Here is a 14,631-nt window from a genome sequence, read left to right on the forward strand (position 1 = left end):
CTCATCTGCTGCCATCAATCCCCCCTTTCATCCTGCCTGTAAACAGCATTCTCCACTCTTCCACCTGTTTGAGAAAGAAATCAAGTTTTAATGAAGAAGCCAGCTGCTCTGTATTTGCCAGTTTCTAATTCAAGAAACGCAATGAGAATCCAATATAATTCAGATGTGAAACCTCGCAGCAGTGTGGGAATAGTGTGGTAGTTTAGCCAACCCTGTTGACTTGACCTGATAAGACGCTTCCAAAGATTAAAGGAAGGTCCTCATATTGTATTCTCCTACTTTTTTTAAACTCACTATAGCTTAATTCATCCGCCTCTTCTAACTCCATTCCAAATTCTCTTTCTTTCATGTCTCCCAAGAGTTCCTGCTCAGCGCACCGTGTGACACTGCAGTCATTGATTGGGCCTGAAAAGAATGACTTTGTGCCACTCTGTCGCTCTCTTTGGCCCTTCTTAATAATATTTCTGGATGTTCCAGTGTTCCATTTGCTCGGAATCACAAACTGCAGCAGGACGAAGAGCTCATTTGCATATAGTGCAGCTATTGTGATTGTGGTCGTGCTTGATTTGTTTGGAAAACAAGCGCTTTATACAAATAGATTTTGCATGAAATTCAGGTTTCTTTCATCACTCTAAAATGACCTTTTCGCGTTTTCATTTTAATTATAACTGACTTCTATATCATTTTTTTAAGAGCACATGACTGAGGGAGATAAGAAAGAACCGTGATGAGCACTGTTTTCAATACCTTCAAATATTTCAGGAGAACTCTCCTCTATGCTGATGCTACCTTTCTGAAGCAGAATCCCTGACAGTACCAGAACCAGTTTCACTTCTATGTTGGTTTCACCAGTTACAAACAAAGCAGGAAGTGTCCATTCTTAATGCGATTCTCACTTATCTTTCCAGAACATTCTGCGGGGCTGCAGCGTGCTGTTGGGTCCAGGCACAGCCGGACTCTGGCGGGCTCTAGCTCAGAGTCAGAACCACATCCCGGGTGGTCCGGCTGAACTGGCGGACCTGCTGGAGCAGTACACCCAGAACTTGGCGCAGAACATGAAGCTCACCTACCTAAACCCAGTGGCACTCGTGGCCCCCAACATTGGTGAGTTCAGGACGCACTGTTGTAGGACATAAAACATACACAGCTTTCCTAAACTCCTTACAGACCATTTGCTGCATTTTCTCATTCAAAACCACAAATCGCTGCAATGAAATTGGCAAAAATGACTCATTGTGAAGCCAGAGATGAACAGCAGCAATGCTAATGATGGTGACAGAGTGTGAAAGCTGGCAGCAGCTCCCAGACGTGGATTTCACACTCCCCCCCGACACACGTGTACACAGTGTCATGCTCCCAGCCCGTGTAAACTCATGTAAATGTACCGCTGGCCAAATCACATTTGGCTTTCCTGCTGCCAGATATTCACGGCAGTACTTCCTCACGCAGAAAAATAAGTGACACTCCAGTGTATGGCATTATTGAATCCAAAATGATCAAAGAGACTTTCATGTGATTAAGAGTAGCTGAGCTTTATCTTGTGTACATTTACCCCCCACCCGCTCCACTACACCACTCAGTTATTGCATTTCAAATGACAGGTTTTTAAATGAACAGCAATTGATATCGATCACAGGGTGAGGACTGTCTCCGAGTCTGCTCCACTTCACCAGTGACCCAATTGAAACTACTCCTTCCTCAACTGCCGATACAACTCTCCATGGTGCTGCAAGAGCTTGGTCAAGCCTGTTTTTGAACTGTAAAACAGAGGCCATAACAATTTAAAAAAAGGAAATCCATTTACAGAAATTACTCCTGAAAGTCCAGTTCACATTTCTGGAATGTCTCATTAGCCATTGAATTCCTCAGAAATTTTGCAAACTCAAAATGTGCTAAAAAACAAAGTCCAAGTGAACTTTGCCATAGCCTTTAGTTTTTCTGTTGACATTCTGTTCTTTCCAACAGTCACCAAGCCAATGATATGATCCATGGTATTTATTCCCACTGTGTTCCCAGTAATGAATCTGGATCGCGTGGAAAACCACACTCATGTGCGTCGACGCTTCCCACGTTACCATACAACACTCTTCCGAGGACAGACCGCGTGGGATCCAAACACCCATGTGATCATGCCACCAGCTGCCCTGGTGCCTCAAAGACAGCAGCAGCACAACTGGAAGGAGAAAGAGCGAATAGAGAAAGAATGTATGAGCTTAAAAAGTCTATCTAAATGTGATTAAAAGGGACTAACAAAGATGTTTCCCTCTTAGTGTCGGTTCTTCAGAACGTGGCCTCCGCTCCCGTCAGTATCACAGCCAATCAGACCAGAGAATATACTGCAGCTCGGCGAACTGTTGCAATGCCTGAACAGCCTTTCACCATAGTCATCCTGCTGATCTATCGCAGCCTGGGTGGCGCTCTTCCACCAAAGTACCACACAGATCGACGAGGAGTGAGGTGGGAATTTAGCATAGCTCTAGTAGCTTCATAGGTGCATGTGTCAACTCATGTCCCTGCCTTGCAGACTTCCCAGGCATCCAGTCATGAACTCCCCAGTGGTCAGCATCTCCGTCTACAACAACCAGACGTTTGTGGGCGGACACTTGGACCAGCCGATCCTGCTGGAGTTCAAACTCCTGGAGACAGCCAACCGCAGCAAACCCCTCTGTGTGCAGTGGAACCACAGCAGCCAGTGAGCTCACCCGTACTAATGCAAATACACACACATACTGTACACCAGTATTTTGACTTTGTTAATGAAAACAGTAGCTTTTTAACAACCCAAATCTAACACACTCTGACGTTCATGTGCAGCAATGAGCAGCAGACAGGTGTCTCTAAAGAGGTCACTGCTTGGTAAAAGATCATGTGTGGTGTGGTTGAGAGCTTAAATACTGCAACCCGACTTCTGTTTCTGCCTCTCGGTACTGTGAAAATATCAATAATATCCTGTAAGTGCCTCACGAGTCTCCTATCTTTCTCGGTAGGTCTGAGATGGGAGGTTGTTGGACGGTGCGGGACTGCATGGTGGTCTACAGAAACACCTCTCATGTCCGCTGCCAGTGTCAGAGGCTTGGAACCTTCGGGGTGCTGATGGACAGTTCCCAGAGAGAGGTGCGTGAAATATTCATGAAGCTTTGACACACCACATTTATGGGTGAAATATAACGATCAAGCGCATATCCAAATGTATGAATATTTCACCAGTTAAAGAAGTAAGTGTCGTGCTCACACCTGAAAATCTTCTTCTTCTCTACTGTACTTGTGAATGAGCAGCAGTTGGAGGGAGACCTAGAAACGCTGGCCCTGGTCACCTACTCTTCTCTAGTGGTCTCAATGCTGGCACTTCTTCTCACCGTCCTGGTGCTGTCGTGTCTTCGAGGCCTCAAGTCCAACACCAGAAGCATCCACTCCAACACAGCAGCAGCCATGTTCCTGTCTGAGCTTGTATACCTGATTGGTGTGAATCAAACAGAACAGCAGGTACGTATTTGTTTATCTATATTTTTCTTTTTTATTTTATCCCTTGTTAATTTCAGTTAGCAAAATTACTGTGGGGCCATGTCTTCCATCTGCTCTGGTGGTGTGCTGGTAGTGTGAATCTGAGCTGTGAGCCATTGTTGCAAAAAGTGCTGCACATAAGTTTGTGTTCACTCAGCATGAAATCCAATTAATTAAGCGGTTTCCCCCGACACTGCGGACCGCCGGCCTCCTGCAGCGGGGCTGGTGCTCCTCAGCTGGACAATATGCTCGCCAATTCATGTAGCTAATGCCTCGGAGTGTATGTCAGCACGCACCACACCAACACGTCAGTGAATGTGTGCTTGGACATATTTGGTATTATCTTCAGTCTGGTGTGTGTGTGTGCTTCCACTTCAGTGTGCAAATGTGGGAGTGTTAAACTCACCGTCTGGCTGGAGTCTCCTGAATAGCTCTCGGCGCTCTGAGTCATATGAGACACTTTGTTCTTTCAGAATTAAAATCACTCTTCAGAAAGACTTCTACTGTATATGGTGAAATAATTTAACCGTCACAAGGTCACTGTCCAAAACTATTCAATCCCTCATTGCTCTTTATTATGAACTTAACAAAACTTAACTTAATGAATGACGACAATTATAACCAAACTAATCCAAACAAAACTGCTGAACTTTGGCCTCATGCCAGTTGTACCTCACTTGTACCTCACTGCCTTGAAAGCCCTTCAAGACGGTCCGTGCTTTTCCGTCCTGATGGAGCCATAATCGCACAAACAGCGCTCTCCTCCGTGCTGTTACTATAATTCAGCACAGCAACAATATTAATTTGCATTCCTGCTGGTCGTTTACTGCCAGTCCTGGAGACCAAGGGGAGCGGTAATTGGATAATTAAATAGTGACAGTGTGCTGACATAAAAATTTGCCAAGATGTATGTTGACATCTGCAAATCAACACCACAGATTATTCCCACCGAGTCTTCCATCTGCTGTTTAGTTCGCACGTTCAACTGCTAACAAACTGAACTTTCTTTCCTGTCCGACATGAACTGCATATATTTCTGTTCCAGTTCCTCTGCACTGTCGTCGCCATCCTCCTGCATTACTTCTTCATGTCCACCTTCGCCTGGATGTTTGTGGAGGGGCTTCACATTTACCGCATGCAGACTGAACAGCGCAACATCAACTTCGGCGCCATGAGGTTCTACTACGCCATCGGCTGGGGCGTGCCTGCCATCATCACTGGTAACACACAGCCATAAACTTCCCAACGTGCATGATTTTGGGGGGAAACGTGGCACTTCCCGCTCTCGCCACCGTCTCATTGTAAGCTACATTTGTGCGTTCAGACTCATGCTGTACGCCTGGCAGTGAAGATAAGGTGCTGTGTTGACACAAGCCGGCTCCTAGTGACATTTTAATATCAAGATTATACACACAACACACCGAGGCAGGCGCGCACACACACACACTCACACTCTTACAGACAGCACGAGCAATTTCTCCCCTGACAAATACTTGAAGCCTGTGTCAGTCAGCGCTCTACTCAGTCTTCCTCTTCTGCTCACACTGAGCCGTCAGCTAAATTTGTTGCTGTTAAGCAATAAAACATACATTCACCAACAGCTACTTAGAGACTTCATTTAGTGCCGTCACACAAATGCACTTCAGCCATTTACCTGTCGACTGTAACTCCTCTCACTTATAGGTCAAAAGATAATTCTTTTTCATTTGAAAACATTTGTGCAGCTTGTTTTACAATCTCTCCTGAACAAGTGTGTCTCTTCACCCACAGGTCTGGCTGTTGGTTTGGACCCAGAAGGTTACGGCAACCCGGATTTTTGTTGGATCTCCATTTACGACAAACTCATTTGGAGCTTTGCTGGTCCAATCGCAATCGTCATTCTGGTAAAGATTGTCTTTGCCTGTTTTGTTATTCAAACCAGAAGAGACATTTGGCATCAGTACTAATCTCTGTTATCACAGATGAATGGAGGGATCTTCATGATTGTCGCCAAAATGTCCTGCAATCCCTCTCAGAAAGAAACCAAGAAGCTGACAGTCATGTGAGTTTCATGCCTTAAATCTCTTCATCGTTCAAAGAATATTTAGAGAGTAAAAAAAACAGCTCATCTGCACAGACAGATGTTATTATGCCGGCAAAGATGACATTTGAGTTTGCAACATGACATTGTTGTCTTGCTGCTTTTTGTTTTTCATGAAACATCCACTTCACAAAACCTTCCTTGAATGCTAAATTGACAATCTTTTTCTCCCTGCACGGTTGTTTTTGTGTTGTTCCAGAGCTACAATCCGTAATGCCTTCATGCTGCTACTCGTGGCTACCTCCACCTGGCTGTGCGGTCTGATGGCAGTAAACAACAGCATCCTAGCATTCTACTACATTTTCAATGTCCTTTGCCTCGTGCAGGTCAGATCAGAATTCATATTTGCTAATTTTTATACCCACAACTAACACAACACTTCTCTCCTTTTGTCCAGGGTCTGTCAGTGATGCTGGTCTTCACTGTGTTCAACTCTGAGGTTCAGGAGGCCTGGAGTGTTTCTTGTCTGGGAAAAAAGAGCCCCGCAGAAGACCCACCAAAACCGCCACAGAATTCTGTGAGTTGGTCCTCAAATGATTCAGTTTGTTTTCAACACAAACCGAGGAGCAAATCTGACATGCTGAGAGCTGAAAGCCAGGCAGCACGGATGTTCCTGTCGTGCTCCGTCTTCTATTCATCCCTCCCTGTCGTCTCTCCATCAGCCTTCAGGGGGTTTTAGACTGACCCACATAAAACTGCACCTCGACCCGGTTCTTGGACCGCTTAAGCAAAAGCGAGTGTGTGTCATTAAGGCAATCCGGGATCCCGCTCTCGGTCACTCTCATTTGTCTTCCTCGAGTCTCTAATAGCATCCTGCTCACTACACTCTGACCCCTGTCATGTAGAATCACTTTCTTATTTCAGTGTGGCTACAGCTAAGAGGGACTTCCTTCCTCTCATTTCCCCCCTCAACGCTTGTCTTACATTGAGTCACCTAATGCAGTGCTAGTAAACAAATCACCGTTCTGGTCCCTAATAGGAGTGACATGATACACTCATTTATCTAATGAGATTTGCCTCGCAGTGATCCGGAACAGTAGTACTGGAGTTCAGCGTTTTTCAACCGGGGTGCTGCGGAACACTAGTGCGCCGTGAGAGACGAGAGTCGTGGGAAATTGTTGCAATTTCACCTCACTTGTCCGGAGATAGAGGTGGGCCATATGATGACAATAAATAATAGAGCGTGTTGAGGAGTAACCAACGTGAGGAGATCCCATGGATTCGCTCGCATTCTTTCTGTACACTATACTGTAGAGCTACAGTGTGTTGATGCACTGTCCGTCAGTCAAAGCTGCGGTGCTGTGCGCAACTTCCAACTGTTATTAAACTTGATGCACCTCTAATTTGACCACACACTTCCATGACAGAACGATGGAGGGAGTGATCCTTGTCGGCCCTGCAACGCCAAAGACTGTCTGCACCGCAGAACTAACAGAGCTAACGGCTAACGTGACGTTTTACTTTGAAACTTTATTGATACTCATGGACTGTCAAAGTTTGTTTTGTGGATTAAAAGTTGGTGAAAAACTAAATGCACAATCAAATAAATGTGCTCCAAAATGTGAAAAGAGAACAAATAATTGTTTTGATGAAGCAAGTTCAGGCAAAGAATGCTAAGGATTTGTCTGGAAGGTCAAAACTACAATAAAATCATGCAAAAGAGACATGATGAAACAAAAAATAAATAAATAAATTAGCAAGTAAATGAATAAATACATTTTGCCATATTGCCCACCCCTTTCTGGACACATTTGAAACGAATACATTTTCTGCAATTTGTTTCTGCAAATAGCCTTGCAAAATAACAACAAGAAGTGTCAGTAGCTACAGTGTTTCACAAATGAATGGGGATTTTCTACAGAACTTTAAGCACAAGCGCACTTTGGCGGAGGTTCCTTTGGTGGTGTGCCCCATGATTTTTTCAATGAACCATGAGTGTTGAAAAACTCTGCTGTAGTCCACTTGTTTATTGACTGTTGCTACGAATCCCAACTGTTTTGTTTGATATTAGTTCCAAACTTACAGCGTCACTGTCCGTTTCCAGGCACAGAACCCATATCATAACACATCCCTTCTAGAGCAGAGTGGACTCCACCGCATCACCCTGGGAACGTCCACCATCTCTTCTGTCAGCTCCGCCAGGTATGTCAACACAGCAAACAAATACAACTTTAGAGTTAGAGCGACGGGAACCATTGCATGCCATACACCAAGCTACTGTCTCTACCGCTGATCCCACATAGCCAGACAACATATTGCTTAACAGACAACATGTAATTGCGATGGTCTTGCTTCAGGCCAAATGTCCTTTAAGTGATTTAAAATGCCTCTTGTGTACTTTATGGGTCAAAGGAGTTTGAAAAAATGAGAACTACTGATGCTTCTCTGTGTATATAGAGCACACTAATGTCTTGAAGAAGGGCTGCTTACAGTACGGCTCAGATATGAGTGTGGCTACTGTCCATTAGTTTGCATGAGTTGGCATTGTGTGTAGATGTGTGTGTTTTGTGTCCACTCGTCTCTCACTACTTATTATTTCAGAGAAAATCTATTGGCCCGTCAGACTCTGGATCAAAACCTGGTCCACACTGGAGCAACAGACCTGGATGTTGCAATGTTCCATAGAGATGGAGGTATGAACACACTCACACATCAAACGTGGCCTGTCAGTAAAAGCTCGATAACGCACTGCAACAATTTAAGGTTTAAATCAAATGTGTCTCCTGTTAAACATGCACTGAACTGATTGTTGTCATCCCTCAGGAGAGGATTCAGACTCTGACTCTGATCTCTCCATGGAGGAGGAGCGAAGCCTCTCCATCCCATCGTCTGAGAGCGACGACAACGTTCGTCTTCGTGGTCGCATCCAGCGCCGCTTCAAGCGCTCCAACCACAGCGAGCGTCTTCTCACCGAGCCAACTCAAAACGGCACCAAAGGTAAGTATTCTTCTCAGCACGACACTTTCTCTCTCGCTCCACAAAAGAGGCTGTCAGACTTAAAGATGGAAACTAGAATTCCTTGAGGGAACTTCTGAGTCGCCTCAGCAGGCAGGGAATGAGGAACTGAGCGTTGGAGCTGCAGCTGTGGGCGCTACGACACTGATCCCAGTGCGGCTGTTTCTGTCGAGCAGATCAAACCTTTACACAGCCAGTTACAATTTCCTGACAGTTGGGTGCAGCTCAGAATTCAAGTGGACGAGCTGAATAACAAATAAACTCTGACAGCTCACCTGTCAGAACGTGATAGAATATAAACAATGTTTTTTGCAGACCAACTCAGCAGCCTTTCTAGCTGTGATGGATTATTGAGAATGTGCTGCTTTAAATGCATGCAAATCCTAAAAGTCTGCTTATGCATGATGTTGCTGCTGCTGCTTTACAGAGTCTGCGTTTTTGTCAGTGAGACACTTATTTTTATGGACCTGAAAAGGCTAAATATGGTTCCACATATTCATTTATAACCTCTGATGTGGCTCAGATTCAGAGATATCTGAGGTGGCTTCTTTTTAACGTTTTATTGAGTCTCAGAAAACAATGAATGAGCTGCACAAAATAGAGTTTTTTTAAAAGCCTCACTTAAATGTCATAAATAATTCCATAAATATAGAGGTAAAAACTAAATACATTTGGAGAGTGTTTACCAGATGATTAGAGAGACAGTAAGGGATTTGGTTAAGAACGGTGTTAAATCTTCCCCAAACTCTGACTTTACTTCCATCTATTCCCTTTGTAAAACATAAAACACTGCTTGCCATGTTTATAAAGGCGAAGTAAAAAGCATAACTCAATCTGATGTAAATGCAATCCAGCATTCCACAGTAGCCGTTCCCGTTCAAATCAATAAATCTATTGATTCAGTCTTTGCATTTAAAGGCTTCTGAATCTCTAAAAGCGAGGTCTGAGATCAGAATGGACGTTAAGTGTACCCATGTGATGCTGGAACATCAATCATGAGAGCAGTGGCGGTGGATAGGGACGTGGGTTCTTCCCTGAAAGGTCACTTTTGCTCTAAAGATAACGTCATGTTTATCGTGTCCGCGCATTAAAGCGCTGATCGATTCGGCCCAGTCGTGGGACGGACATTTATTCAAGCCTGGCAGGAAAGTAAGTGAGATCATTGACTTCAAGGACATGAGTTTAAGTAGACGCACAAACATGAATAACATGTGCTCAGCAGTAGTAGTCTATCAAAGGGCGGAACAGTTGTCAGGTTAGTTACATTCTCTTCGCAAGAAGAAGAGAAAAGTGTTCAGTACTACACTAGACTAGAAGTCCTGACTTTGGCATGTCTGCCATGTGAGCAATAGGAGAACGCAGCGCAGAGTAGACCACGCTCATCTTCTCAGAAATAAAAAAAAAAAACATGTACTGTAGGACCTGGTAGTTAAATGAAGAGCACAGCTTCATCTCTACTTCATCTAGAAATGCCACGGTGGCTTACAACCCCCAAAATGTCACCGGCACTAATAACCAGATCATGTTGGTTGTTTTTGTGTGTGACAGATTTGGATGGTAATGACCTTCTGTCTTACTGGCCAGCTTTGGAGGAGTGTGAGACCCACACTCTCCAGAAGTGGGGCTCAGAGCGCCCCCTGGGTGCAGATTACAGCAAGGACGCGGCCAACAACAACCAGCCAGATGCTGCGCTGACCAGCGGGGACGAAAGCGGCTTAACGCAGACGCAAAGACACCGCAAGGGTGAGGAAGACAACCAAAGAGAAAAAATTGCGTGCAATGATCAGGAAATATTTACCACTTCTTCACATACTTCTTGTAGTTTTCTTAACACCAGAGCTCGTCAGGAAGCCACCAAAAGAACCTTTAATAAAATCAGAGGTTATAAATGGAGTCTTAAAAAATGTGGGCCCATAAACATCTCATATGTCTGGATTGAAATGCAGCTAATATCGTGTTTTAAGATGCCCATGTGGTTCACTGCAATAAAACACTGGCCACACATTGTCAATAAAGATTCATAAAAAAAGTTCAAACCTTGGATTATTAGATATTCAGTCATGTCAGTAATGTAATGAAGGTTTAAAATTGTTTGAGTTGGCCAAAACACAGGAACATTCAAACGGAGATAATGATGTTCTCGCAACATAGACGGACACATTAATCATTTAGTGTCTAATTCAATCCCCTCTTTTGGTCTACTCTCCAGGAATCCTAAAGAACCGGCTCGGGTGCCCGCCGGCCATTCAGGGTTTTTCAACAGTTGGCCGCGTGCCCAGCGAGCTTAACTGGTACCGAACCTCCACTCTGGGACATCGGGGAGTTCCTGCTGCCTCGTACGGCCGCATGTATTCGGCCACGGCTGGTGCTGGTGGAGGTTCCGGTTCTCTTTCCCAACCGGGCTCCCGTTACTCCTCCAGGGAGCACTTGGACTCGCTTGCCCGGCGACAGCTATCCAGGGATCCTCTAGGGAGGCAAACAGTAGGGGGGTCAAGGGACCGACTGGACTCTCGGGGTTCGAGGGACAACCTGGACCTTCTACCCAGGAGGAGGGAGCTGGGACAGGGGGCAGGACTTGCTGGTCTACTGGACCACCAGCGGGTCTCTTCATCCAGGGAGAACTTGTCAGCGTCCAGAGACAGACTGGACAACCACCACACGGGGACTATCCACGCCTCCCGAGAGGACTTGAGTGGAAATGGGGGTGCAGTGGGCGGAGGGATGGAGGGGTACCTCAGTGGATCCCGATCACAGCTGAACAGTCTCACCCGCAGACAAGCATCATCCAGGGAGCACCTAGGGGGCGCTCTAATGAGCAGCAGGTCCAGAGAGCAGCTGGAGACCAACGGAGTTGGAGCTCAGCCTTGCCGGGAGTGGCTGCGCTCGCTCCCCCCTCGGCAGCCCGCACACCCGGACCAGCCGCCCCCCTCCTCGCCGCCTCCCCCCATCTCCGAGGAGCAGGAGCAGCACTCCTCATCAGCTCATGCCAGAGGACGGGTGGAGACCACACCTCCATGTAGGTATCCTGGACAGAATGTCTCACAGGTCGCAGGTTCAAACCATATGGCTCTGACCCAACAGACTGCTTGTGAATAGCTGAATAGTCTGCCATCAGTCCTGGCATCTTTCAGTTTCTCTGTTCTCACTGGACCATCTGCTGCGCCCAATGGCTCCACCCAAGACCAAACCCCCACCCCCACAACCAAATCCCATATCACAGACGATCATCACTGTAAATTACGATAACCATTAAAATCATACGGTCAATTAAATCATATTTAACGCGAGTAAAATTTAAATATTAGTATAATTAAAATAAACTCTTTCTCAAGCGCGCTATCGCCACTTGTCATTGGCCTCACGCCCCCTGGTGGCTGACAATATAACTGGAGGTTTGGATCTGAATGAAGTCTTATGGAAACAGGATCAAATAGTTTCAAAGTCAGATGCTTTATCAGAACTTTCTGTTGTATTGTTTGCGTGTAACTTGAAATCTTGTAATATTTTAATCGTGTTCTTTTCTCCAGAGCTCACAAATGTGATGGCTGGTCGTGATGGACCTTCAAACTCCGGACAGGTCATTTGATCACAAGTGCTCTGTCAGCTTTGGACTGGGAGGGAGAGGCGCTTGGAGGTCCTGTATAGATTTAGTTTTTCTATCTCATATCAGCTCCGACATTCGCAGACGGACGAGGAGTCGACTACCTAAACTCTGATCATCGCTAACTCAGTCACCACAAACTCATCATCATCCACCTCAAAGGAAACAAAAAGTCTGTAAATAACTTTTTATACGTTTTGTAACTTTTTCAATGGCGATGAAGAAATTGTGAGTCTATTTCTTTGAGTTTTTTTCAAACAATGGTGTCTCCGTGTGACTGTGCGTGAGGCCGGTGCATTTAGAAAATACATTTTCTGCTACAGTTTGACTTCACAGCATCACGAGAACGGTTGCAGAGACGGTGTCCAATGAGATTATGGTTCAAGGCTAGAATAACAAGATTGTAAAGGAAGCTACAAGGAACGAGATGATTGTGAACGGTCGGGTGTGTGAAGACTGTGATGTTTCGTGACGCCAGTTTCTCTGTTGATGAATGTGACGTGTCATCTCTCTGTGTGTCTCCAACCTGCTGCTGTCTGAAGCTGCTTCTACAATCGTGTCACTGTGGCTCGTCTCTAAGTGTCCAGAAACATCCTGCAGGTACCTTCACGCTGATGCACTTCAACTCAAGCTGCCTCAAGAGACGCCACAGAAAACCTCTCCAGCAGCAGCAGCCGGGACTTTCAAGGAAATCTTTTGTGCTCAAGCCAAAGTGTCAAGTACCAGACATGTTTTATTGTACTGTCAGTTCTTTCACCAGATGAGATTCTACATTGTCGCAGCACAAGACGTTCACGAGTGTTCATAGCGTTGTTCCTCAAGCTGCACTGAAATAATTTCCCACCAAGCTCTCAAGACCACCTATTTAACTTCAGACTTAACAGCAGTTTGTGCCTCTAGATCACTGAAATGATTCACCAGAAATTTTAACAAGATTAACAATGAATGAGTAAGTTTTTGCCTCTCATTCTGAACTTGGCTTTTGGAAGGGTTTTATGATATTAGTAATGTAAATGCAAAAAGCTTCAGGGGTGTTTCCCAGGACACAGACAGAGGGTGAATAGAAAAAAGGTTATTAAAAATGAAGAGCAGCAGAAGAGGACATTTAAATGTCGAAATGTCCAACGCGTTTATATCACATGACACGTCGTATCCAAACGTGAATTAATTTCTTTACTTTTATCCTGCAGCTTTGTAATATTTACATTGAAAGTGTACAGACATTATTTATTTTTTGATAATTAATTTATTATTTATTTAAGTTACCATTGTTGTATTATACATTGTAAAAAAAGAGTGTTTCATTTTTATTTATTTATTTATTGATTTATACTTTTTTATGGTCACAACAGATTCACAGATGAGAGAGAGAGGGATGAAGTTTCACTGATAAAAATAAATTTTAATTGACTTCAGCCAACATATTTGATGTGAACCAGCTAAATGTTGACCTATGTGATGTTGACTGACAGGACAGGAAGTCAGGTGGAGGATTTGTGTGTTCTATTTTCAACAGCTACTCCCCTGTTGCCATGGAAACTTGAGAAGTGTTGGAATTTAAAATAAAAAAGACTTAATGCTGCAAGTTTTGTCTGTTGTTTGTGATTCCGAGGCAGTGGCTGATAAATATTGATGAGACGAGACATGCGGGGAAATAAAACTTCAACAAGGGGTCACTTGAGGTTATACTTTTTGATGCCTTCAGGCCAACATTAACACGTCTGAATTTAGCAGAATTAATTCGTTATACACATTTGTCTGTAAAAGTAAAGATGCAATAAAATAAAGAAATACATGTAGATAATTCTGAGTGAAAGTGTGACCCGCACTTCATATATTAGTTGAATAAAAACCCCGTATTTATTCTGAAATTCCGTGTTTGGTGCCGTTTAATTTGGCGCTGGGTTATCTATAAAAGATATTCAATTACTCACCAGCAATGATGATTATTTGAAGCCAAATTCCATCTGAAGTTCTTTCCGAGAGACTTGAATCCTATCAGAGAGATAATAGTTGTTCACTTCCATTCAGTGCTGCCGTCATAGAGCTAGCCAGCTAGCAAGCTAGCATTGGAGGCTGACAACGCTTCAAGTTTGGCTTCAAATGGAGTTGTTGAGAATGCCCTCAATGTCCACCGTCTCATATTGTGGACACAAAAATGTAACTTTAAAACATAAATATATATATTTTTTATCAAGACACGTTTCGAACTTACCGGTCACAACGTTGAGGAAGTCAATCAACCAATTAGAAGACCGGGAAAAACTGACGTCACTTTGGACCAAACAGCTGGTCGAGTGAGTCCAATCTGAAATATCTATAACTATAAATAGAAACAAAGTTTAATTAATAATTTCAACAATGTTATTTAAAAAGGAGATTAGCGCATAAAACAGATTACTAAGCGTGGAGCGACCACAAAGTAAGGAAAGATTGCCCCTTAGCGGCGAAAATGGCACAGTACATTCACAATAAGCAGTAATGTTAAATAAAA

At 44.2% G+C, this 14,631-nt stretch overlaps 1 protein-coding gene and 1 long non-coding RNA gene across 5 annotated transcripts in view; one reads left to right on the plus strand and one right to left on the minus strand.

Moving 5' to 3' along the window:
• Positions 1 to 13,794, plus strand: part of celsr3 (cadherin, EGF LAG seven-pass G-type receptor 3) — a 54,538-nt gene extending 40,744 nt beyond the window's left edge. Inside the window, exons 21-37 of one of the 4 annotated variants that reach the window (XM_053849548.1) lie at positions 909 to 1,104; positions 2,017 to 2,205; positions 2,271 to 2,457; positions 2,525 to 2,692; positions 2,988 to 3,114; positions 3,277 to 3,483; positions 4,547 to 4,721; positions 5,272 to 5,384; positions 5,463 to 5,542; positions 5,781 to 5,907; positions 5,979 to 6,098; positions 7,626 to 7,723; positions 8,123 to 8,214; positions 8,345 to 8,518; positions 10,085 to 10,279; positions 10,746 to 11,552; positions 12,064 to 13,792. In XM_053849548.1, coding sequence (XP_053705523.1) covers positions 909 to 1,104; positions 2,017 to 2,205; positions 2,271 to 2,457; positions 2,525 to 2,692; positions 2,988 to 3,114; positions 3,277 to 3,483; positions 4,547 to 4,721; positions 5,272 to 5,384; positions 5,463 to 5,542; positions 5,781 to 5,907; positions 5,979 to 6,098; positions 7,626 to 7,723; positions 8,123 to 8,214; positions 8,345 to 8,518; positions 10,085 to 10,279; positions 10,746 to 11,552; positions 12,064 to 12,065 — 3,057 coding nt within the window. In that variant the 3' untranslated portion in view covers positions 12,066 to 13,792. Of the gene's footprint in view, positions 1 to 908; positions 1,105 to 2,016; positions 2,206 to 2,270; positions 2,458 to 2,524; positions 2,693 to 2,987; positions 3,115 to 3,276; positions 3,484 to 4,546; positions 4,722 to 5,271; positions 5,385 to 5,462; positions 5,543 to 5,780; positions 5,908 to 5,978; positions 6,099 to 7,625; positions 7,724 to 8,122; positions 8,215 to 8,344; positions 8,519 to 10,084; positions 10,280 to 10,745; positions 11,553 to 12,063 lie in introns of all 4 variants that reach the window. The other 3 variants (XM_053849545.1, XM_053849546.1, XM_053849547.1) reach the window with 3 other exon arrangements.
• Positions 1 to 14,570, minus strand: part of LOC128749707 (uncharacterized) — an 86,320-nt gene extending 71,750 nt beyond the window's left edge. Inside the window, exons 1-2 of the long non-coding RNA XR_008412975.1 lie at positions 14,353 to 14,570; positions 14,072 to 14,132 (exon numbers count right to left, since the gene is read on the minus strand). This is a non-coding gene — a long non-coding RNA (uncharacterized LOC128749707). The remainder of the gene's footprint in view (positions 1 to 14,071; positions 14,133 to 14,352) is intronic.
• Between the last annotated feature and the right edge of the window lie 61 nt (positions 14,571 to 14,631).

The sequence above is a fragment of the Synchiropus splendidus genome, chromosome 18 (assembly GCF_027744825.2).
Source record: "Synchiropus splendidus isolate RoL2022-P1 chromosome 18, RoL_Sspl_1.0, whole genome shotgun sequence".
NCBI classification, from domain to species: Eukaryota; Metazoa; Chordata; class Actinopteri; order Syngnathiformes; family Callionymidae; genus Synchiropus; species Synchiropus splendidus.